The 18,057-nt window shown below is 29.3% G+C and overlaps 2 protein-coding genes across 2 annotated transcripts in view; one reads left to right on the plus strand and one right to left on the minus strand.

The window, feature by feature from the left end:
• The window catches only part of LOC112684743 (cGMP-dependent protein kinase, isozyme 2 forms cD4/T1/T3A/T3B), a 173,409-nt gene that overhangs the window by 150,152 nt on the left and 5,200 nt on the right, over positions 1–18,057 (minus strand). The gene's annotated exons all lie outside the window — the stretch shown is intronic.
• Positions 1–18,057, plus strand: part of LOC112684744 (dorsal root ganglia homeobox protein) — a 35,700-nt gene that overhangs the window by 11,078 nt on the left and 6,565 nt on the right. Inside the window, exons 5-8 of the mRNA XM_025556398.1 lie at positions 3,210–3,359; positions 4,475–4,641; positions 5,753–5,875; positions 14,408–14,508. Of these exons, the coding sequence (XP_025412183.1) occupies positions 3,210–3,359; positions 4,475–4,641; positions 5,753–5,875; positions 14,408–14,508 (541 nt within the window). The remainder of the gene's footprint in view (positions 1–3,209; positions 3,360–4,474; positions 4,642–5,752; positions 5,876–14,407; positions 14,509–18,057) is intronic.

Raw genomic sequence — 18,057 nt, forward strand, 5'->3', positions numbered from 1 at the left:
TGTTTTTATTTATGTTTTGTAACGTTTTAAAATTAATAACTAATTCTATATTTTAATATTGCGTATGTATTAGTATTTTATTCCGATCACGAAAAAAGATCAGAAAATAAAATAATTTCAATTCTCAAGTTTTAAATTTCTTAAGTTTAATAAAAAATTAAAAAAAATCTCTGAATAAGTACGCCTGTGATATAACAATAATTAATACAAGCATACTATGTAAAAACGTTCCTTTCCTCATTAATTATTTAAGTAGAGGATTTTCATCTTTTGTTCTGCAAAAATATAATTATCAAAGAACACTTTTTCCACTGACCCTTGAAACTAACACAACCAGTAATTGGAGGCATTGTTTTGACGTCTGGGAGGTCGTCAGCCGTCAATTAGCGTTGGACACTCCATCACGAACCCATGTCTTAAGCAACACAAAATAATGATAATTAATAATAATGTTAAGTCTATATACTTTCAAATTTTATTAAAAATAAAATTTTACGTAAGTATTATACAATTTGATTTATATCACTAAGTTATAATAAATTTAATAGTTAAAAGGTATCTAGTTAAAAGCTATTAATTAATTTGTTTAAATTATAAAAACAAATAAAAACTATTGCTAAAACACTTTTTAATAACCGCAATTGAATCCTAAATTTTCAACATTTTTGTTCTTAATTTTAAAATTAATTAAAATTATATTAATATTTTTAATATATTGTTCATTTTTGTTTTAATAAATAACAATAGAAAATGACAATCAAAATTTTTTATTTCTATCATGATATATTTTACTAATATCTATCAATTATAAAAATATTTATAATTAGTAATTAAAAATCAAGTTTTATTAAATTGGTTTATAATTTATTTGACATAAAATACTATAAAATAACTACGTCATTGTTTTTAATTTTTAATCATATAAGTTGTTTTCATTTTAATACGAGTATAAAATTATAATAAATATACAATTATTGTAATAACTATATTATTACATTAGAGTTAATATTATACTAGATATTGAAGGTAAAATACCAGAATTCAATAAATTTTCAATGGCATTTGAAAACATAACTTAATTATAATAATCCATTAAAGTATGATGTGCATATATGTACTCAAATATTTGTTTTAAATCTACTTATATAGAGCGATATTATTTCAAAACTATGTTAATTTCTTTCAATTTAAAATTCTGTTTATAAATACATATGTGTAAAATATATGATTTAAAATACTTACAATTAATTAATAATTGTTTAAAGCGAAGTGGATTATAATTTACTCGATATATTTATATTTCACGAATACAACACAATAATATAAAAATATTAATGTTATTTTATCATACTATGGTGATTTATGAATTAAGTTGAAAATATATGTACACACACACACACACACAACACACACACACATATACACGTACGCACTCACGTACACACAAAAACATATAAATTTATCTTTGAAATTATTTTACGTATAAATCTTACCTCTGTGCAATAGCAGACATAAAATATTAGGGTTCTTTTTTATTTTAACCAACGAGGGGTAAGGGAGCCTGGGGTGATTTTCGATTTCAATGTAATCCGACAGCTAATAGGCTACCCAAATGTCAATATAGTTTTACTTGTCTCGCCCCATTAATGTCTTGTACGATGCAGTACATACGGTACACCTAAAAAGACCACAAAATCCTTAGGGATTTTGGTTACGTAATATATCCGTATTGTGATTTCCTTTTTTAAAATTATTATTTATATGTACGTCACATAGTTTTATATTCGTTCAATATTACATTGAAAAATTCGTTTAAAAATATAAGTATGGATTTCATACTTACATATAATGTATCATATTAAATTTAATGCAAATGTTTAAAACTCAAAATATTTTATTAATACATTAATAGATAAGTTCCTATAGATAAAATATTTTTCATTAGAATATACATATATAATATGCAAATTAATAAAATAAAAACTTAAAATTATATTTTTAAATCCTTAGGTTTTATTTTTTTATGCGTTTGAATGATTCAAATAAAAAAAAAAAAACATGAATTTTAATTGCAAACGAATAATAAATTAAAATTATTGTATAATTTAAATTAGTCTACCATAATAATTATAGAAGTTTAAATTAAAACTGCAACGAAGTATAGATGTTTAATACATTTTAAATAGTATTCTCTTTAAAAAACTAACTTAGTAGAATTACATTGTTTTCTCTATCTCAATTTATGAGCTTTTTTCTTCTCTAGAGATTTAATTTTCTACAAACAAATTGTTACCCTTGAACAGGACTTTTTTACATTAAACTAGCATTTATACTCGGTGGCTGAAATAAGCAGTTGTTTGTTAAAATTAAAACTTATACAACAAATTATGTCTGCTTCATGGGTAATTTTTGAAAACTTTCCATGGCTCACTGACACACTCGACCGCGTGGTATAACACGAGCAAAGTAAGTACTTGGAAACAAAGCCTGAGCACAGTCAAATAAAACTACATTCATTCCCTTTCGTGTCAAGCATAGATACATGCTATTTCCTAAAGGCATACTTACACACATGGTACAACACGCGAGATGCTCTAAAAAAATCCAAGGGTTCTTTCGGGTCTCTTGTGGCCTCGGCGTGGACTCTACGTCACTTAACGAATTGATACCACGACCCCGTTGGTATTATTGATGTTTATTTGACAGCCGTGCATTTTGATTCCCAAATGGGTTATACGTAGGTTATGGTAGTAGAGAATTCGGTAACAATAACCGGTATAGTTTTAAAGAGCGTGAGTAAAAGAAGCGCCAATCGAACAAACCAAATGATGGCTCTTTGACGGCGTGCGTTTGTGCATTGTGGACGTTTATTATTAAACGATGTTTCTCCAGGTTGACCGACAGAATACGAAAAAAGAATAAAAATTTTCAATACTTTATAAAATATAAGGAATAGGAGTTTTTCAAACTATAATATTGACTCCCGACGATCCTATTATAATCCCATAACGTATACTGCAGTATTATTATTTAGAGTGACTATATATTTATATTGTATTTTTATATTTACAAGAGTTTATATTGAATGATACATTTTATAGATGTACTTTATTTACTAACCATGTTTGATTATAATAGTATTACAACTGTTATAATATGTATAGTATTTGATCTTAGTTTCATGAATATTTTTTTTTCTTATATATCAGGTTTGGTTCCAAAACCGTAGAGCAAAATGGAGAAAAGCTGAACGGCTAAAAGAAGAACAAAGAAAAAGAGAAGAACATGATAGGGGTGGGTCACTGCAAGAACAGTTGGACCATATGGCTAAAGATATGCAACACTCACCGACCACGAAAGTATGTACAATTGTTGTAAAAGTATTTCATTAAAAATAAAAGATATTTATTCTCAGCGTATTTCGGAAAATATTTTTTATCTTAAAACCTTAACAATAACAACAATTTTAGACAAATAATTATAAAAGTATATAAATAATCTTAAATAACTGTTGTCTTATATATGCGTCACAAACTTTTAAGTATTTCGGGTTTTTCATAAAAACGTGTATATTTTGAGGTAGGTATACAAGAACATACAGTAAGATATATAGTGTTTTTGAGAAATATAATATATTCACTAGTAAATACAGCATCAGATGTAATAACAATAAGAGGTTTTAGCCACAAATCTTGCAGAACATTGTTTTCGCCACGAGTAGATTTATTTATTTATAGAATACACTTTCAGCAAACCCACATAGAGGGAGGTAGGGTTTTTGATTTATCCGTTAAGTTTAATTTACCTCAGGTGTTTTACGAAGAGCATATCTAAATTTATGGTGTTATGATGTCGTCTTAACCCTTTTTAATGTATAACCGAACAATATAGCGTTACACGTTCGCAGTTTTCCTTCATGTATTTATCACCCGAGTAGCTTGTCACCGCATCCGCTGATTTATTGTCGCCAGTTAATAATCTCTTAACGCTTTTTCGTTAATGTCAAACAAATAGTTTCCAGTTGTCGGGTTTCAACATACAATGAAAAAAAAACAAAAAAAAAAAACAAACAAACATAAAAAATAAAATGAAAACAAGAAAAGAAGGAAGTAAAAAAGACGAACTACAGAAAAAAACAACTTTTCAGTTAACCAAGATGGTCGACGGCGCCATATTTATTACATTTTTTCTTTTTATGACGCTCGTTTTCACAGCGGACGTAATGTATTATTTATTAACCGGACCCGCGGGTCATAAATCATGAAACCGAATAAAAACGACAGTATTACCACGGTTTCCTCCGGATAATCATTTTTCAACTATAAATAACTTTGCCATTATGTTTAAAAACAAAACAAAACAAAAAAAAATATATATTCAATACCGTTTTAATTTTTATTTTATTTAGTCTTATAAAATTCATATGCTCCCTAATGATAAATATATATTCTTATTTTTAATGTATAATACACAGGTAAGCGTACTAGAAGGTGAACAGAGAGATGATGGACACAGTGGTAGCGAACCAGACGAAGACGCTCGTACTAGTACCGTTCACATATCGGACCGAAGTGAATCACCTGCCAGCTGTGGCATGAACGGTGGTCCAGATGATAGGCCGACGTCACCATCTCCATCAGGGTTAGTTTATTGTTATGTATTTACGTTATACTTTGTTTTTTTTTTTAATTTATTTTTATTTTTTTTATTAAATATGCGCGTATAATAACAATATTAAAATCGTACATGTAATGAAACCATTCAACCGATCACATAATACGCTATTTTGCACGAGTAAATACATACTAACATGGTGTAAGAACAGTTATGATTTAATCGATATACTTTTACATATTTTAACTTACACTTTCACATAAAATAACACAAAATTAGTCCGAAAAAGTCGAATTAAAAATATTAAAAAAATTTGAACTGGTAATGAACCGATAAAATAATTTTTTAAGCAACCTACTAGTGGATATTTACCCCACATTCTGTACAAATTTAATGAATCGATTTTATTAAATTCTATCAATTTTAAATACTGCGTATACTAAAATATTATATTATCTATACTGCTTATTAAAAATATTGATCGTTATTAAAAACATAAAATTGAGTTCAAGACGATTTAGATTTTTTGTAAATTTGTTGTTTGATATAACTTTTAAAACGCAATTTTTCAAAAATAATTTAGATTTATCCAGAAACGTGATTAAAAATAGTTAGTATATACTAATTTAAATACGTCGTAATTCTTTAATTTTTCACATTTCTACAATTATTGATAATTTATAATGGGTAAATAGCTTGAAAAATTAAAATAATCCCCTTTTTAATTCATAAACAATGTGTACATAAAATAATATGCCATTTAACCGAATGACAAGTGTCCTTGGCTAATTTCATTCGATTTGAAATGGTGTGTAGCGCTTGTTATGCCACGCGTCCAATTGTTGTTAATAAATCGTAATGCAGTTTAAGTGAAGATAAATTCAAATTATACTTGGTAATTGAGCCAATTAAACAATCAATTTGGATGGCTGGCGATAGAAATATACGGACACGCGTTTCTTCTTTAAGTGACAATGAAGATAATAGTATTAATAATATAGTAATGATTGCATTTTTATAGTAATAATGATAATTAAAGAAGACGCGAAAATGTTTTAAACATTTTTTGAACACAACATCATATTTTAATATGTTAGTATAATTTTGATATAATTTACTACATTAATGTTTGGGTCAGGAATGGAAACACTGTGTCAGATTCACCAACGCCTAGCCTAAGTCCTTCGCAAATCCGACCACCCATCAGTGTGGCTACGTCGACATTCAACCATTCAATATTTACTCCGTTCTCTTCAGAAGGGTGAGTACCTACTATTTACTGAGATTTGTCGAAAGATTTTTAAAGATTAACGGTGATCCTTTTGAAAAATTGAAACCGCACACATTCGATACCTGCAGGTCATTCATATTAAAAAAAACAACAATCTTTATTTATTTACACCCGTACGCATAATCGCATAACAGATGGCGTACGTATATTATACGTGTATACGCGTGGCTTATGGGTACCCTTTTTTTCTTCTAAAAACTGTTGTGTTAGCAGATTGTCCGAAATTAAACAAAAGACTCGTCGCTGGGGTGTTCTCTGGAGGGTCGTACTCAACAACGCGATTGTGGCAGCCAACTATTTTTTTTTTCTTGTTTTTTCTCCCTATCGCTAATTTATTATGTAAAATCGCATTATATACATCGAGTCGATTTTAAAGTACATATCGATTACTTTGACAAATTAAACACAACGAAAAGTATAATCTGTCTGAAAAAGAAATCACTATTGAACTTAATGAAATACAATTAGAGTTTTCGATAATTTTGAAATGTACGCAACAAAATGAACATGTAATATTTTATTTTACGTTAATCTTATAATAAATATTATCAATACCACGAACAACACATTAATCCGAGTTTAAATATGTTATACGAGGATAATTTAATCCTGCAGTCTAAAGGATAATGAGTAGATAATTTAAATAAAGTTCTACCAACTATCTTTCAACTTCACGTATAGTATGATAAAATTAAGCTAATTGTAAGTAACGCAGTATGCATGCATTCCTTAATTTCCCAAGAGAGCACATTTTGTAGATTAAAAGATATAAATCTTTATTAATATGCTTTAACACATAACTGTGACGATTATATTTTAATTGACACAACAACTACATAACAATATATATAAAGTCATTATCAATTACTATCACTATATATGGTTGTATGATTATTGATTATATTTCAATTATTATTCATTAGTTTGTGGTAAAAATAATTTTTTCAAATTTTTAACAAAAATATAATTTTTCTCTCTAAAGCGTTTTCATAATATACTCCTTTTTGTTATTTTTTATCTAAAATATCTAAGAATCGGTTTCACATATTCACAAAGAATTCCATAATTAATTCATGTATATTTTCGATATATTTATTTATTAAATTTGAGTTTATTGTTTTCAATTTGTGTAAAATAAAACTTTCATCTTTATTTTACTGCAAACGTGGTACATTCGTATTTTATATGAAATTTTGGTTCGTATTTTTAAATGTTATAATTTAATCATTCAATAAAGTCAAAGTATATGTGTTACATAATGCATGCAAATATTACACTTTCTACGTATAGTGGTTTGCATAATTTATGCTATACGTGTACTTCCAATATGACTGTAGTTAATAATTTTCATTATCCAACATATTAAATTGGATTTGTCAGCGGAGGATGAAAATAAAAAAATTTATTTCTTTTAGATCAGGAATTAAAAAGCTAAAACTACATGTTTGTTTTACTACACGATTCAAATGTCAATCCCGTTCGTGCGAAACGATCACCCTCATCGCATGTTGTGTGTATTATTGTTTCTCGCCCCTGCGGGTCTGCCGAGAACAAAACAATATAACTGCTTAATCCACCCGGTGGCTAGAGACAATCGGTGTTATTAACGTGGAAAAGTTTTCCTTTCGGTGACAAGCGCGCACGTGCACGTTGCACGCTGCACAAGCACACGTGCCACGCGGCCACCTACACCGATGACGGTTTCAGGTTACCGAATAATTCGGTTTTAGCGACCGGAACGATAGGAGGAGAAAATTGGGGAACAGCCCCCTCTCGTAAACATAACGGCTATTTAGTATCGACAATCATCATCGTATTATATACGCATATAATCAGTGAACATCGCACACTAATTCAATTTGGATCATGTTCTACACGAAGTGCGATTTTGATTCAATAAATGGTATCAATGATATTAGATGTAAATATGGAAATAGCCCTATTGTTATTGAGTATTATTCTGTATTACGGTAATTGAAAATTATCTAACACACACACATATGATTCATTTATACATAAACACAAAAAATAAAATCTTTTTTTAAATTATTTATAGATTTTTAAATATAAAAACTGTATTCGTTATAACTCAAATGATATGATTAACCACAGATTTGTGAAATTACACCAAAATTAAAACGTAATATTTAAGCTTCATTACAGAGATGACCAAATAAAATAGTTTTTATTGATTTCGATTTTAATATCCTACGAAAAAACAAAAATATTGCGTACTTATTTAAAATAACAAGTAGGTATATTGGTCTTCTCTAATTAATTTTAAATTTTTATTGCATACGATTTTATTTAAACTTCCAACAAACAATAAAATTTACATAAATTATTTATTACATTCTATTTGTATACATTATATCAAAAATAATATTTACATAGTACATTTTGTTTACATATTTATTTATACAAATAATTCAATACTAAATAAATTTATTCTGGAAAAGGTATCAAATAATATTATATGGTAAATAACATAGAGCAATTTAATTACAATATTACATTCAATCACGTAATACATGTAGATATCACAAACGTACCGAACAAAATTTCAAAAGCAAATTAAAATTCAAATATCGATTTCCTTCGCAGCATAAATAAATATAAAACAATAAGTATTTATTAACATGCTGAACGCATAGTTATGAGTATATTTGAGTTTATATAAGGTTTCTAAGGTTTGTTGTCGGATTTATTATTTTAATGCTATCATTGGATGCAGGTAAAGATTGTGTTATTAATTTTACAGAAAAATCCACTAATAAAAAATATTTACTTTGGAAATTGAAAGTTATTCACTATTTATCAGTACATTGTATACAGTCAATAATATATAATAATAATAATTTAACACAGTCAATGTATTCAATAAAATCAGTTGTCAAATTTAACGATAAAAACAATTTCGGTAATTTACTCTGATTTAATTCTCCTCCCGTTTTCTCTTTGTTTCGGTAAATTTACATTTTACCAGAGTTCAATTATGAACTTTAAAATATCTAATATTGAGTTCCAAATGTATCCACTCTAATGAATTACATTGAAACTTTGCTTTCAACGTTTCATCATGATTTTATTTATTAAATACATGCAAAATTAAGCAAAAATAAGAACAAACATTTACATTTCTATTAAACATCATATTTAACAAGAGTTATGTTTTTTTCTTTATTAAAATAAATAAAGTGTAAAATATAATCAAATAATGTTATTTGAATTGTTGTATTATAGAAGTGAATATAGTTATCGTTTTGTGTGAGATTTTATGAATTAACATAATTAAGTATGCGAATTTAATTTCGAATTGATTAATATTATAATTGTATAGTTCTATACAAGTCAACGCTGTATTTATATAAACCAAATAAAGATGTGCTTACAATGATTTACAATTATTGAAATATTGATGAATATCTACCAAGAAAATGATTAGTAACTATTATAGATACAGGTGTCTCATTTAAGTACCACCACGTTTACAATATGGTTCGGACATGGAAATAATAAACAATGTTATATATTAAGTATACATTATTCACTATATCGTAGTATTATATCAAATTACTGATGAAAAAATCCTCTCGTAAAGTCATTGGTATACAAAGTCAATTAAGCGTAGGCTAAAAAATGAACTTTAAGAATAAAGAAGAATAAATCATCAGATATTAATATTACATTCAAGTAAATCATATTTATTTCAACTAAACTGAGTAATTGTTTATAACTAATAGTACGTACTGATATTAAATGAGCCAATGTTCCTAATTAATAATCTTAACAAAGATTGTTATAAAAACAAATAAATGCAAACCGTAAAATTTATATTTTATCTGTCCTTAATTGTAATTAAAAATTTAATCGTAGAGTTAAATTATTTATGAGTATTCAACCATGTTCTTCAAATTGCATTTATTTTTTAGAATTCAAATAATTGATCAGATTATCTGTTAAAAATGAATTGAGGATTTCTTTACACTATGAGTAATGACATATATGACTTAAATTAAGCTTTTCGAAATAGTTTAAGAACTTTTTCATGTAAAACTTGACCATCATATTTATATACATAAATACTTTAATTTATTGTTTCTTATCTTTGTCTTCTTTACTATATTTTATTAAACATCCGATTAGATATTAAATTACTGTATTATTTAGTGTATCTAATATATTTAACGATGTTATTGAAAGTTGGTTAATTATGATGATCAATTGAAAATTAATAAACACTATCCTATAAAAATGTTAATGAACGATCATGTATAATACACTATAAAATAAATACACTCTGTTGTACGCCTATATACGTGCTTAGATTACTTCTGAGACTCCAACATTAATAAAATGGAAAACAAGAAAAAGAAATGAAATATTCACTATGAATAAAACGAAAAAATGTAACTGTTAACGAGTTTATAAAGAAAGACGGAAATATAACGATGAGATAATAATGTTAAAATGTTCACGTTGAAGAAAAGTTTGCATAAAATAAAAAAATGAAAAGAGAAAGAAAACGGTAGGATCAAGAAGAAAAAGTTTTTATCCAAAAAATTCCATCAAGTTCTTTTGACTTATTATTGCTGTATAATATATTGAGTAGTGAGCAAGTAGGTGGTGGCTGGCGGAGGTTTGACAAGTGAGACGGAGCGAGTGAGGATGGTGTTGCAGAGGGGATTCACCGGAAATTTTTTATTCAGTACCTGCGTCGTTTGATATCGGAGCAAATTGAATTTTATTACCCCGTCGATCGGGGCGGCGGTGGGCGGGGTGGAAAAGCAGTTTTTCCTTTTATTTCATAACTCTCAAGTTATGTATCCGAGTGCGGCGGACAGGGGTGGTGTTAAGGAAGGGGTGGCGATGGTGGAGTCGATATGGCGTGGTTGCGACGGGCGGGCCACAGCGTTCCTTTTGATGGCTTAAAAATATGATAATTCGTTCGCCGCGCTCAAAGAAACGATGTCAAAGGCCCCTCGTCCCGCTCGGCCAGCCACTGGCGGGCGCCTTTATTAAATAACGTTATACACAGTATCGGCTTGCTGTACGTACCTTCCACTCCCCCGCCCTGCGCCCGTTTTGCATAGACACTGCGCCGCCCCCATCGATTACGACTATCGCCGCCAGCCCCGCATTGCCACACAATAGCCGTCGTCCCTCTCGCGCAATCTAATTCGATCTAATTAACGTGGATATCTCATCCTCTCGTTAGCGGCTGCTTGCTGGTGCCAATTTGCGAATTATCCAAATTATGTTTGCCCGCAGTCCTGTCGTTTAACGCGCGTGCTCGAGTTAGAAAAAGAAAGAGTACGGAGAGAAAGAAAAAAAAATAATAATAATAAAAAGAATAAAATGTACACTTCATCCCGGGGCTGCAGCAATCGAAGAAGAGTTCGGCTACACGCCGCTGCTCGGTTGAGTTGTTTTGTTTGTCGTAATCGCTGTCGCTGCGAACACGATTAAAATAAGCAATGGGATGTACGAGCGTGGTAAGAATATTACGATCGTCCGAATCCGAGTTCTGAAATTGTGATAGGACGAATATTGCTTCCACTAGAGCACCACGTCAGTTTGAAATTGAATGCATATTTCTCATTATAAAGTCAACAATTATAACGTGCCAAAAATTCGAAGACAAACGACCAGTATATATGCGTGTAATTATTATATGTTTAAATATTTTTAATATCTGTAAATCATATTTACGTAGCATTTAACGAGTTCTATTTGACACTAATTTGATCTCGTCCTATGTATCGAACACGTGTAATGCGCACGTGTAAATATACTCATCAAATCCGAAACCGATAACGATTTGTAGCCCCGTAACCGTGTTATTGTTATAGTGCCAGTAGCGCCGTAACAGCGAGAGATTTTTATCGTGATCAAGTACTCTAAGCAGTACATAATTATTGAAATCGTAATCATTTTTTAATTCGAAAATATTGATGATATATCATTAGGTTCACAGGGATCAAAAAAATAAAATAAAAGTAAACACTCGTTATAGTCAGACAGCCTATATTAGTCCATTTCGATAGGTTTCCGAGAATAAATCCTCATACCCAAAGTTTATATTTTATTTTATATCTTGTATAATTATTTCAATTTTAATACTATACTTTGAACGAATACTAGGAAAGCTTCGAACTCTTAAAAATATGACAGAAGAAAAATAAATATTATCGTTGTTTTATTTATCTTGATTGAACTATACATACATGTTATAAATAAAAATGTGTACGTTTTGTTATTTAAGTACTCAATTAGTAATTCTTCCCCTACAATAAACAATTCTATATACGTCACTGGTCCATTTCTAATAATCTGACGATTGACATCAACTCAACGATTCGGTTATAGCATACAATTGTGTGTACATACATGGCTATTCATTTATACGTATAAATGTATATTATTTCTGCAGTTCCGGCAAAAAAAAAATAAATTTATATGAATTTAACTTGCGTACATTTTTTTTTTTTTTTTGTTTAATGAAAGGGCACATCGTGGTAACCAGGTGTTAGGCTTGATTTCAATCCTATAAGTTATTCGAGTTTGATGATTTGTTTGTGATTGTTTATCTTTCAACACCTCACAGCGCAACACGGTAAAACAAAACAAAACAGTAACCTGGGTTTAGACATGCCGATTAGACTACCGTTGGACAGCTAAATAAAAAGGCTTTCAGTTTTTAACCATGTCAATAAGATACTTGCCGCCAATCCTAAGCCTGGTTTAAAACGAAAAGGAATACGACGATTAAAATTTTTTTTCTTTTTATTGTTCGCCTATATTGACCCAACCTAACGTAAAGATAAACGCTTATTTCAGCGTTTTCTCGGGTCCCTCACCCGGCGCAGCGCTGCACAAGACACAGTTTAACGTCAATTACGTGGCATCGCGTCACGGTGCGTGTACGCCGCACAGCCGTGCACACAGCCGGTCATTGTCCCGAGATCCCTGCAATCCTGTGCCGTTGTCGTCGTCGTCCCGGGCCATTTGCCAGTTCCTTCCGAGTGCAATAAACACCCGCACCGATGACGTCTCTATTAAACGTGTACGCGCGCACGGGCCCCGCGGACTTAAAAAACTTCCGGTTCCGGATGTCATTGTTCGCATGTGCGCAAGCACACCCACACACACACACACACACACACACACACACACACACACATACACACACATGTATAAATGTAGTTTGGATACATACGTTTTGTCGCAGCACCGGCAGTCGTTAAGCACTATACCGTTTGAAACGGGAAAACGGTGAGAGCGAAAAGCGATGATCTCTCACCGGCGATAATACGATACTATTGTGTAGTACCGGTCGATTGGTGAACGCGCGTTTTGTCGTAGAAATAAAAACAGAACGCAAGAAGAAAAAAAACTGCAGATATTCACCTCCGACGGTGCGGTACAACCGTGATAATAGTGTTGTGCGGAACACCGCATATGGGAATCGATTGCCGAACGACGAACGACGACCCGATAACGTTTCGGACACGCACCGACTGAACGCAAATTCTACACAATGTATAGAATTCCTTGGCACTGCCCGCTGGTATCCTTGACGCGCCGTTTGAATATTAATTTTCCAATTATTCCACTGGTGCAAAAGTTGTAAACCCAAAATATATGTAATGAACACAGGATGTTTAATGTTTTATAATACTCTCGATACTTTGTTGAAATATTTAATTACATTTCTTTTTGGCTATTATTATAATATTCGGTTGTATGCCGAAAACTAAATAGATATGTAGGTGCATCGTCAATCCTATGACCTCGGTGTATACCATAACATAATATCAATAACCATTATTATTAACGTACACTATGTATCCGACAAAGTAATAAACCGTTAGGTTAGGTTAATTTTACTCGGACGAAAATGCATTCAAAAGCCTAGTGCCGGGTCTACTAAAAACGTCAAGAGTATAGAAAATAAACTCAACTTTTCCCGAAACCAACAGGACAGTCTATATAATTGTTAAAAATAAAAATAAGAATCAGTGTGGACTCTGATACACTGTCTAATTACCAGAAATCGTTTGAAAAACTTATGAACAGTGTTCGATTGTATTGTGTACTGCGTGTAAAGCATAACAAGTAGATTTTCAACAGACATGTACAAACTGTTATAAAATTACAGAAGTAGAAAGATAAAACTATCGCTTTAATATTGCCTGTTTTTCTGTTTTACATGTATAGATAATGAAAAACGATCCAAAAAGTCTTATAGAAATGTGTATAATTTTTTAATTGAATTATTGTTTTTAGCTGATTATAATTATTAATTATATAGTTTAAAATAATCTATGTAATTGAACAGTAAATAAAGTGGAACAAAAAAAGGAATAATCGTTTTAAAATATTATACTATACAAGTGAATTAAAATAAATACAATTGATGTTCAGAACTAATAAAAATAATATTAATTCAAAAGCAAGCTCACTGTTTGATTTATTTTTTATGTTTTTTTTTTTTTACAGAAATGGATTCAGACCGGTATCTGATCCTTCAATATCCAGACCAATATTTCTGCCGCCTCATTTCGGATCACTACCATCGCCTTTATTCAGTGGTCTCAAAGGTAAGAAGTTGACAATTATTTATTATTTATAACTTAATACTAATCAAGTATTATAATTCTTCTTCTTCTTCTTCCACGACTTTGGCCTTCAAGACCATGTTGTCCAACGAATTTGCCTCCAAGTTTCCCTATATAAAGCTAACTCCTTCCAATCCATTTCTGTTATCACCTTCTCTATGTCTCCTTTCATCTTATCTTCTCAGCGTAACCTCGGCCTTCCAAGTGGTCGTTTTCCTTGTGGTACATTCTCTTGTACTATTTTTGTCAATGACCCTGATTTTCTCCAAGAACGACCTGGCCACTTTAGTCTTCTTTTAGTGATATCATCTTTAATGCTTGGTGTTTAATACAAATCATAAAGTTCCTTGGTTTTACGTATTCTCCATTCACCTGTAGGTGCGTTTATACATGGTCCATAAATTTTCCTCAGTACCTTTCTTTCAAACATTAATAGGGCATTTTTGTCTATTTTCCTCAAGGTCCAAGTTTCCTAACCATATGTCACCACTAGCTTGATAAGTGTCTGGTATATTTGGGACTTCAGATTTTTTTAGATTACTCTAGATCTTAATAACTTTGTCAGGCCAAAATAACATTTATTGGCAGCTTGTATTCTAGCTTTTATTTCCGTGCCTATTACATTCTGCTATGTAATTAGTGTGCCAAGGTATTAAAACTGCTACACTCTTTTGAATTTATAGTTTTCAACTTCTAGGACCTCGTTACGACAGCCTGTTTGCTCATGTTTTTGCACTACCATCTACCAGTTTTCTCAGAGTTAATTTGAATTAAGTATTATAATACTTATTTATTTAGAAATTTAGTACTATAACATTTCGGTTAAACAATGAACAAATCTTTTATTTTATTAAATCTTATCGGCTTATAAAAATAATTTAACATTTTTTTATTATATCAAATTATACATTACAATATAGTTAATATCAAATAAATTGTGTCCATAAATATATTTATCATTAAAATGTATGCAAAATACATGAAATATATATTTATCTATTTCTTTTAAATTATCATTATGTTTGAAAAAATAAGGTAAAAGTACAAAGATTATTACAGTTTCAGGTATATGGTCTACTTTATTTCAGTGATAAAAAAATACTTAAAGATTTATTGAATTAATGAAAAACATATGTGAATAATAAATATGGAGTGTTAAAATTCATTAAGGGGGATTGGTACTGTAATATTTACCTTAGAAAAGTTTACTTAACTAATGTCTAACGTATTAAATATTAATATCAAGTTACAAAACATGCACCGGTTTTAATACATTTTAACCGAATTTAATCGTGTAATTGAAATTTCATGATAATATATAGTCAAACTACAATATGAAATTTATTACTTATTTAATCGAGTGTCAGTTGTTCTATAGAACTTTGCTAAAATTAAATTACTAACTACACTTAGTCATCCAAGGATATTTACAATAATAACGAAGAGAAATTATGGATCACGTTAAATTAATATTGTTATATAATGTATGTAATATATACTCGTAACAAATTTATAACAGAAAATTAAACTAAAAGTTAGAATACATTTCGAAGGTGATAAATATCGTAAATATACTCGTAAATATCCATAATAATATGTTATGTCATAAATTATTAAATACCTAATAAATTAATAAATAATAAATATTATAAAATTCAAGATTTCCAATTATTACAAATTCAAGAGTATACATACAGCATAATAAGAAATTCAATATTACATAGGTCTAAATAAAATAGGCTTATTTAAAAAAAAATAACTTCATAAATATAATTACATAAATTAATATTATATCATGTGTTATAGAACAAAATAAAAAAATATTAATTTAAAACAAAAACATAATAATTTTGTGATACAAGAAGATGCATATGGAATTTGACAAAAGTAAATTAAAAACAATTTAAAGACATTTTCTAAAACAGTATAAGATGAATAAATCAAATAATCATGACTGGATAATAAAATAAATATTTAAAATAATTTATTATGAATAAATGAATATTAGTAAAATGATCAAATTTGAAAATGCCATGTTTTTATTAAATCATTAAGTTTTTTTTTATATTTCGCTCTTTTAATAACAAACATAATTAAATTTCATAGAAACTAAAAATAAGTTCCAAAATCATAATTTGATTCATCAATTATTTTTTAATAGGATAAACTGAATTTAGCTAAATCATGTGTGTAAGCTCTTTAAATACTCTAAAATCCTACTAATTTATAATTAAATGTGCGTATATAGTGTGAATGTATTAACTGTATATCATACGAAACGAAATTAAATCGATACAAAAAAGTCAGATGAAAAGAAAATTATTTTAATTATATATCAATAATCATTGATGCGTGATATAGGTACTACTCTGTATAGTATTACAAATAAATACCTATGGAGTTACTGAATACTTCTACAAGAAGTATAAATCTAAAAATAATAACCCCATACTATCGCGATATGCATACGAATAATTATTAAATATTAATATTGACTAGAAATAAATATATATATACAGTGAAACCTCTTAATAGCGGACACTCTCGGTCACCAAAATTTTGTCCGTTATTCAGAAGGGATACTTTTGAAATTTATTTATATAATAATGTAGTATGTATATATTTATGTATAATATTATTACTTAGGTATTATTTATTGTAAATTATCACATTTTTATATTTTTACAACGAAAATAAAAATTATGTACATACTTGTTTTTTTAAATTATTTTTGTTTGAAAAAATCGGTGAGCTTTGTTTATAATTACACCGTATCTGTACAATCTCATTAGTAATATTATTCGCTAATATTATAGCAGAAGTAAAAATAGAACTGACTTATGCTCTTTACAGCAGACAAAGCATCCAAAGAGTCGTAATTTTATCGTCCCATAACGAGTTTGTTATCGTAATTACATAATTACGAGTGTACATATGAATTTGAATATGTATTATTTTCAAATAAAGATTAAAATAATGTCCATTATTCGGAGAGTCCGATATTCGGAGGTTTTCCCATTGAAAAGAAGTGAAAATTTTCCCGTTCCTCAAAAAACGTCCGCTATTGGGAGGTGTTCGTTAGTGGAGGTTTCACTGTATATATATATATAAACACATTATCATTATACGAACCTTAAAGTCTATAAATAGTGGAATTGAATGTATATGATGAACATTTTTGAAATGTTTGTACTTCCCTTGAGTTTGAAATTGTATAAAATTTGTCGTCTTTGTCTACATAAATTGTATACGAACATTAAATGTGTATAATATATATTTAATCCGTCTGAAATTTATGTTGCAAATTATGAATTATGTATAATATACATTTTGATATAGTAGTATATCACAGTATAAAAAAGCAAACCGACAGATTATTATCGTTAAGAAGAGGAGTCCGTCGCGCGCTGCATAATAATGTTGTGATTTTTCTACGAACACTTTTTTCCGAACTGCCAATTCCGTAACGGATCGGTTTTTCGTGTTTTTTCCATGTTGTTAAATCATATAAATCGATAGGTTCACTGATCG

Source organism: Sipha flava, unplaced genomic scaffold (assembly GCF_003268045.1).
Source record: "Sipha flava isolate LNK unplaced genomic scaffold, YSA_version1 257_pilon_pilon, whole genome shotgun sequence".
In the NCBI taxonomy this organism is placed as follows: Eukaryota; Metazoa; Arthropoda; class Insecta; order Hemiptera; family Aphididae; genus Sipha; species Sipha flava.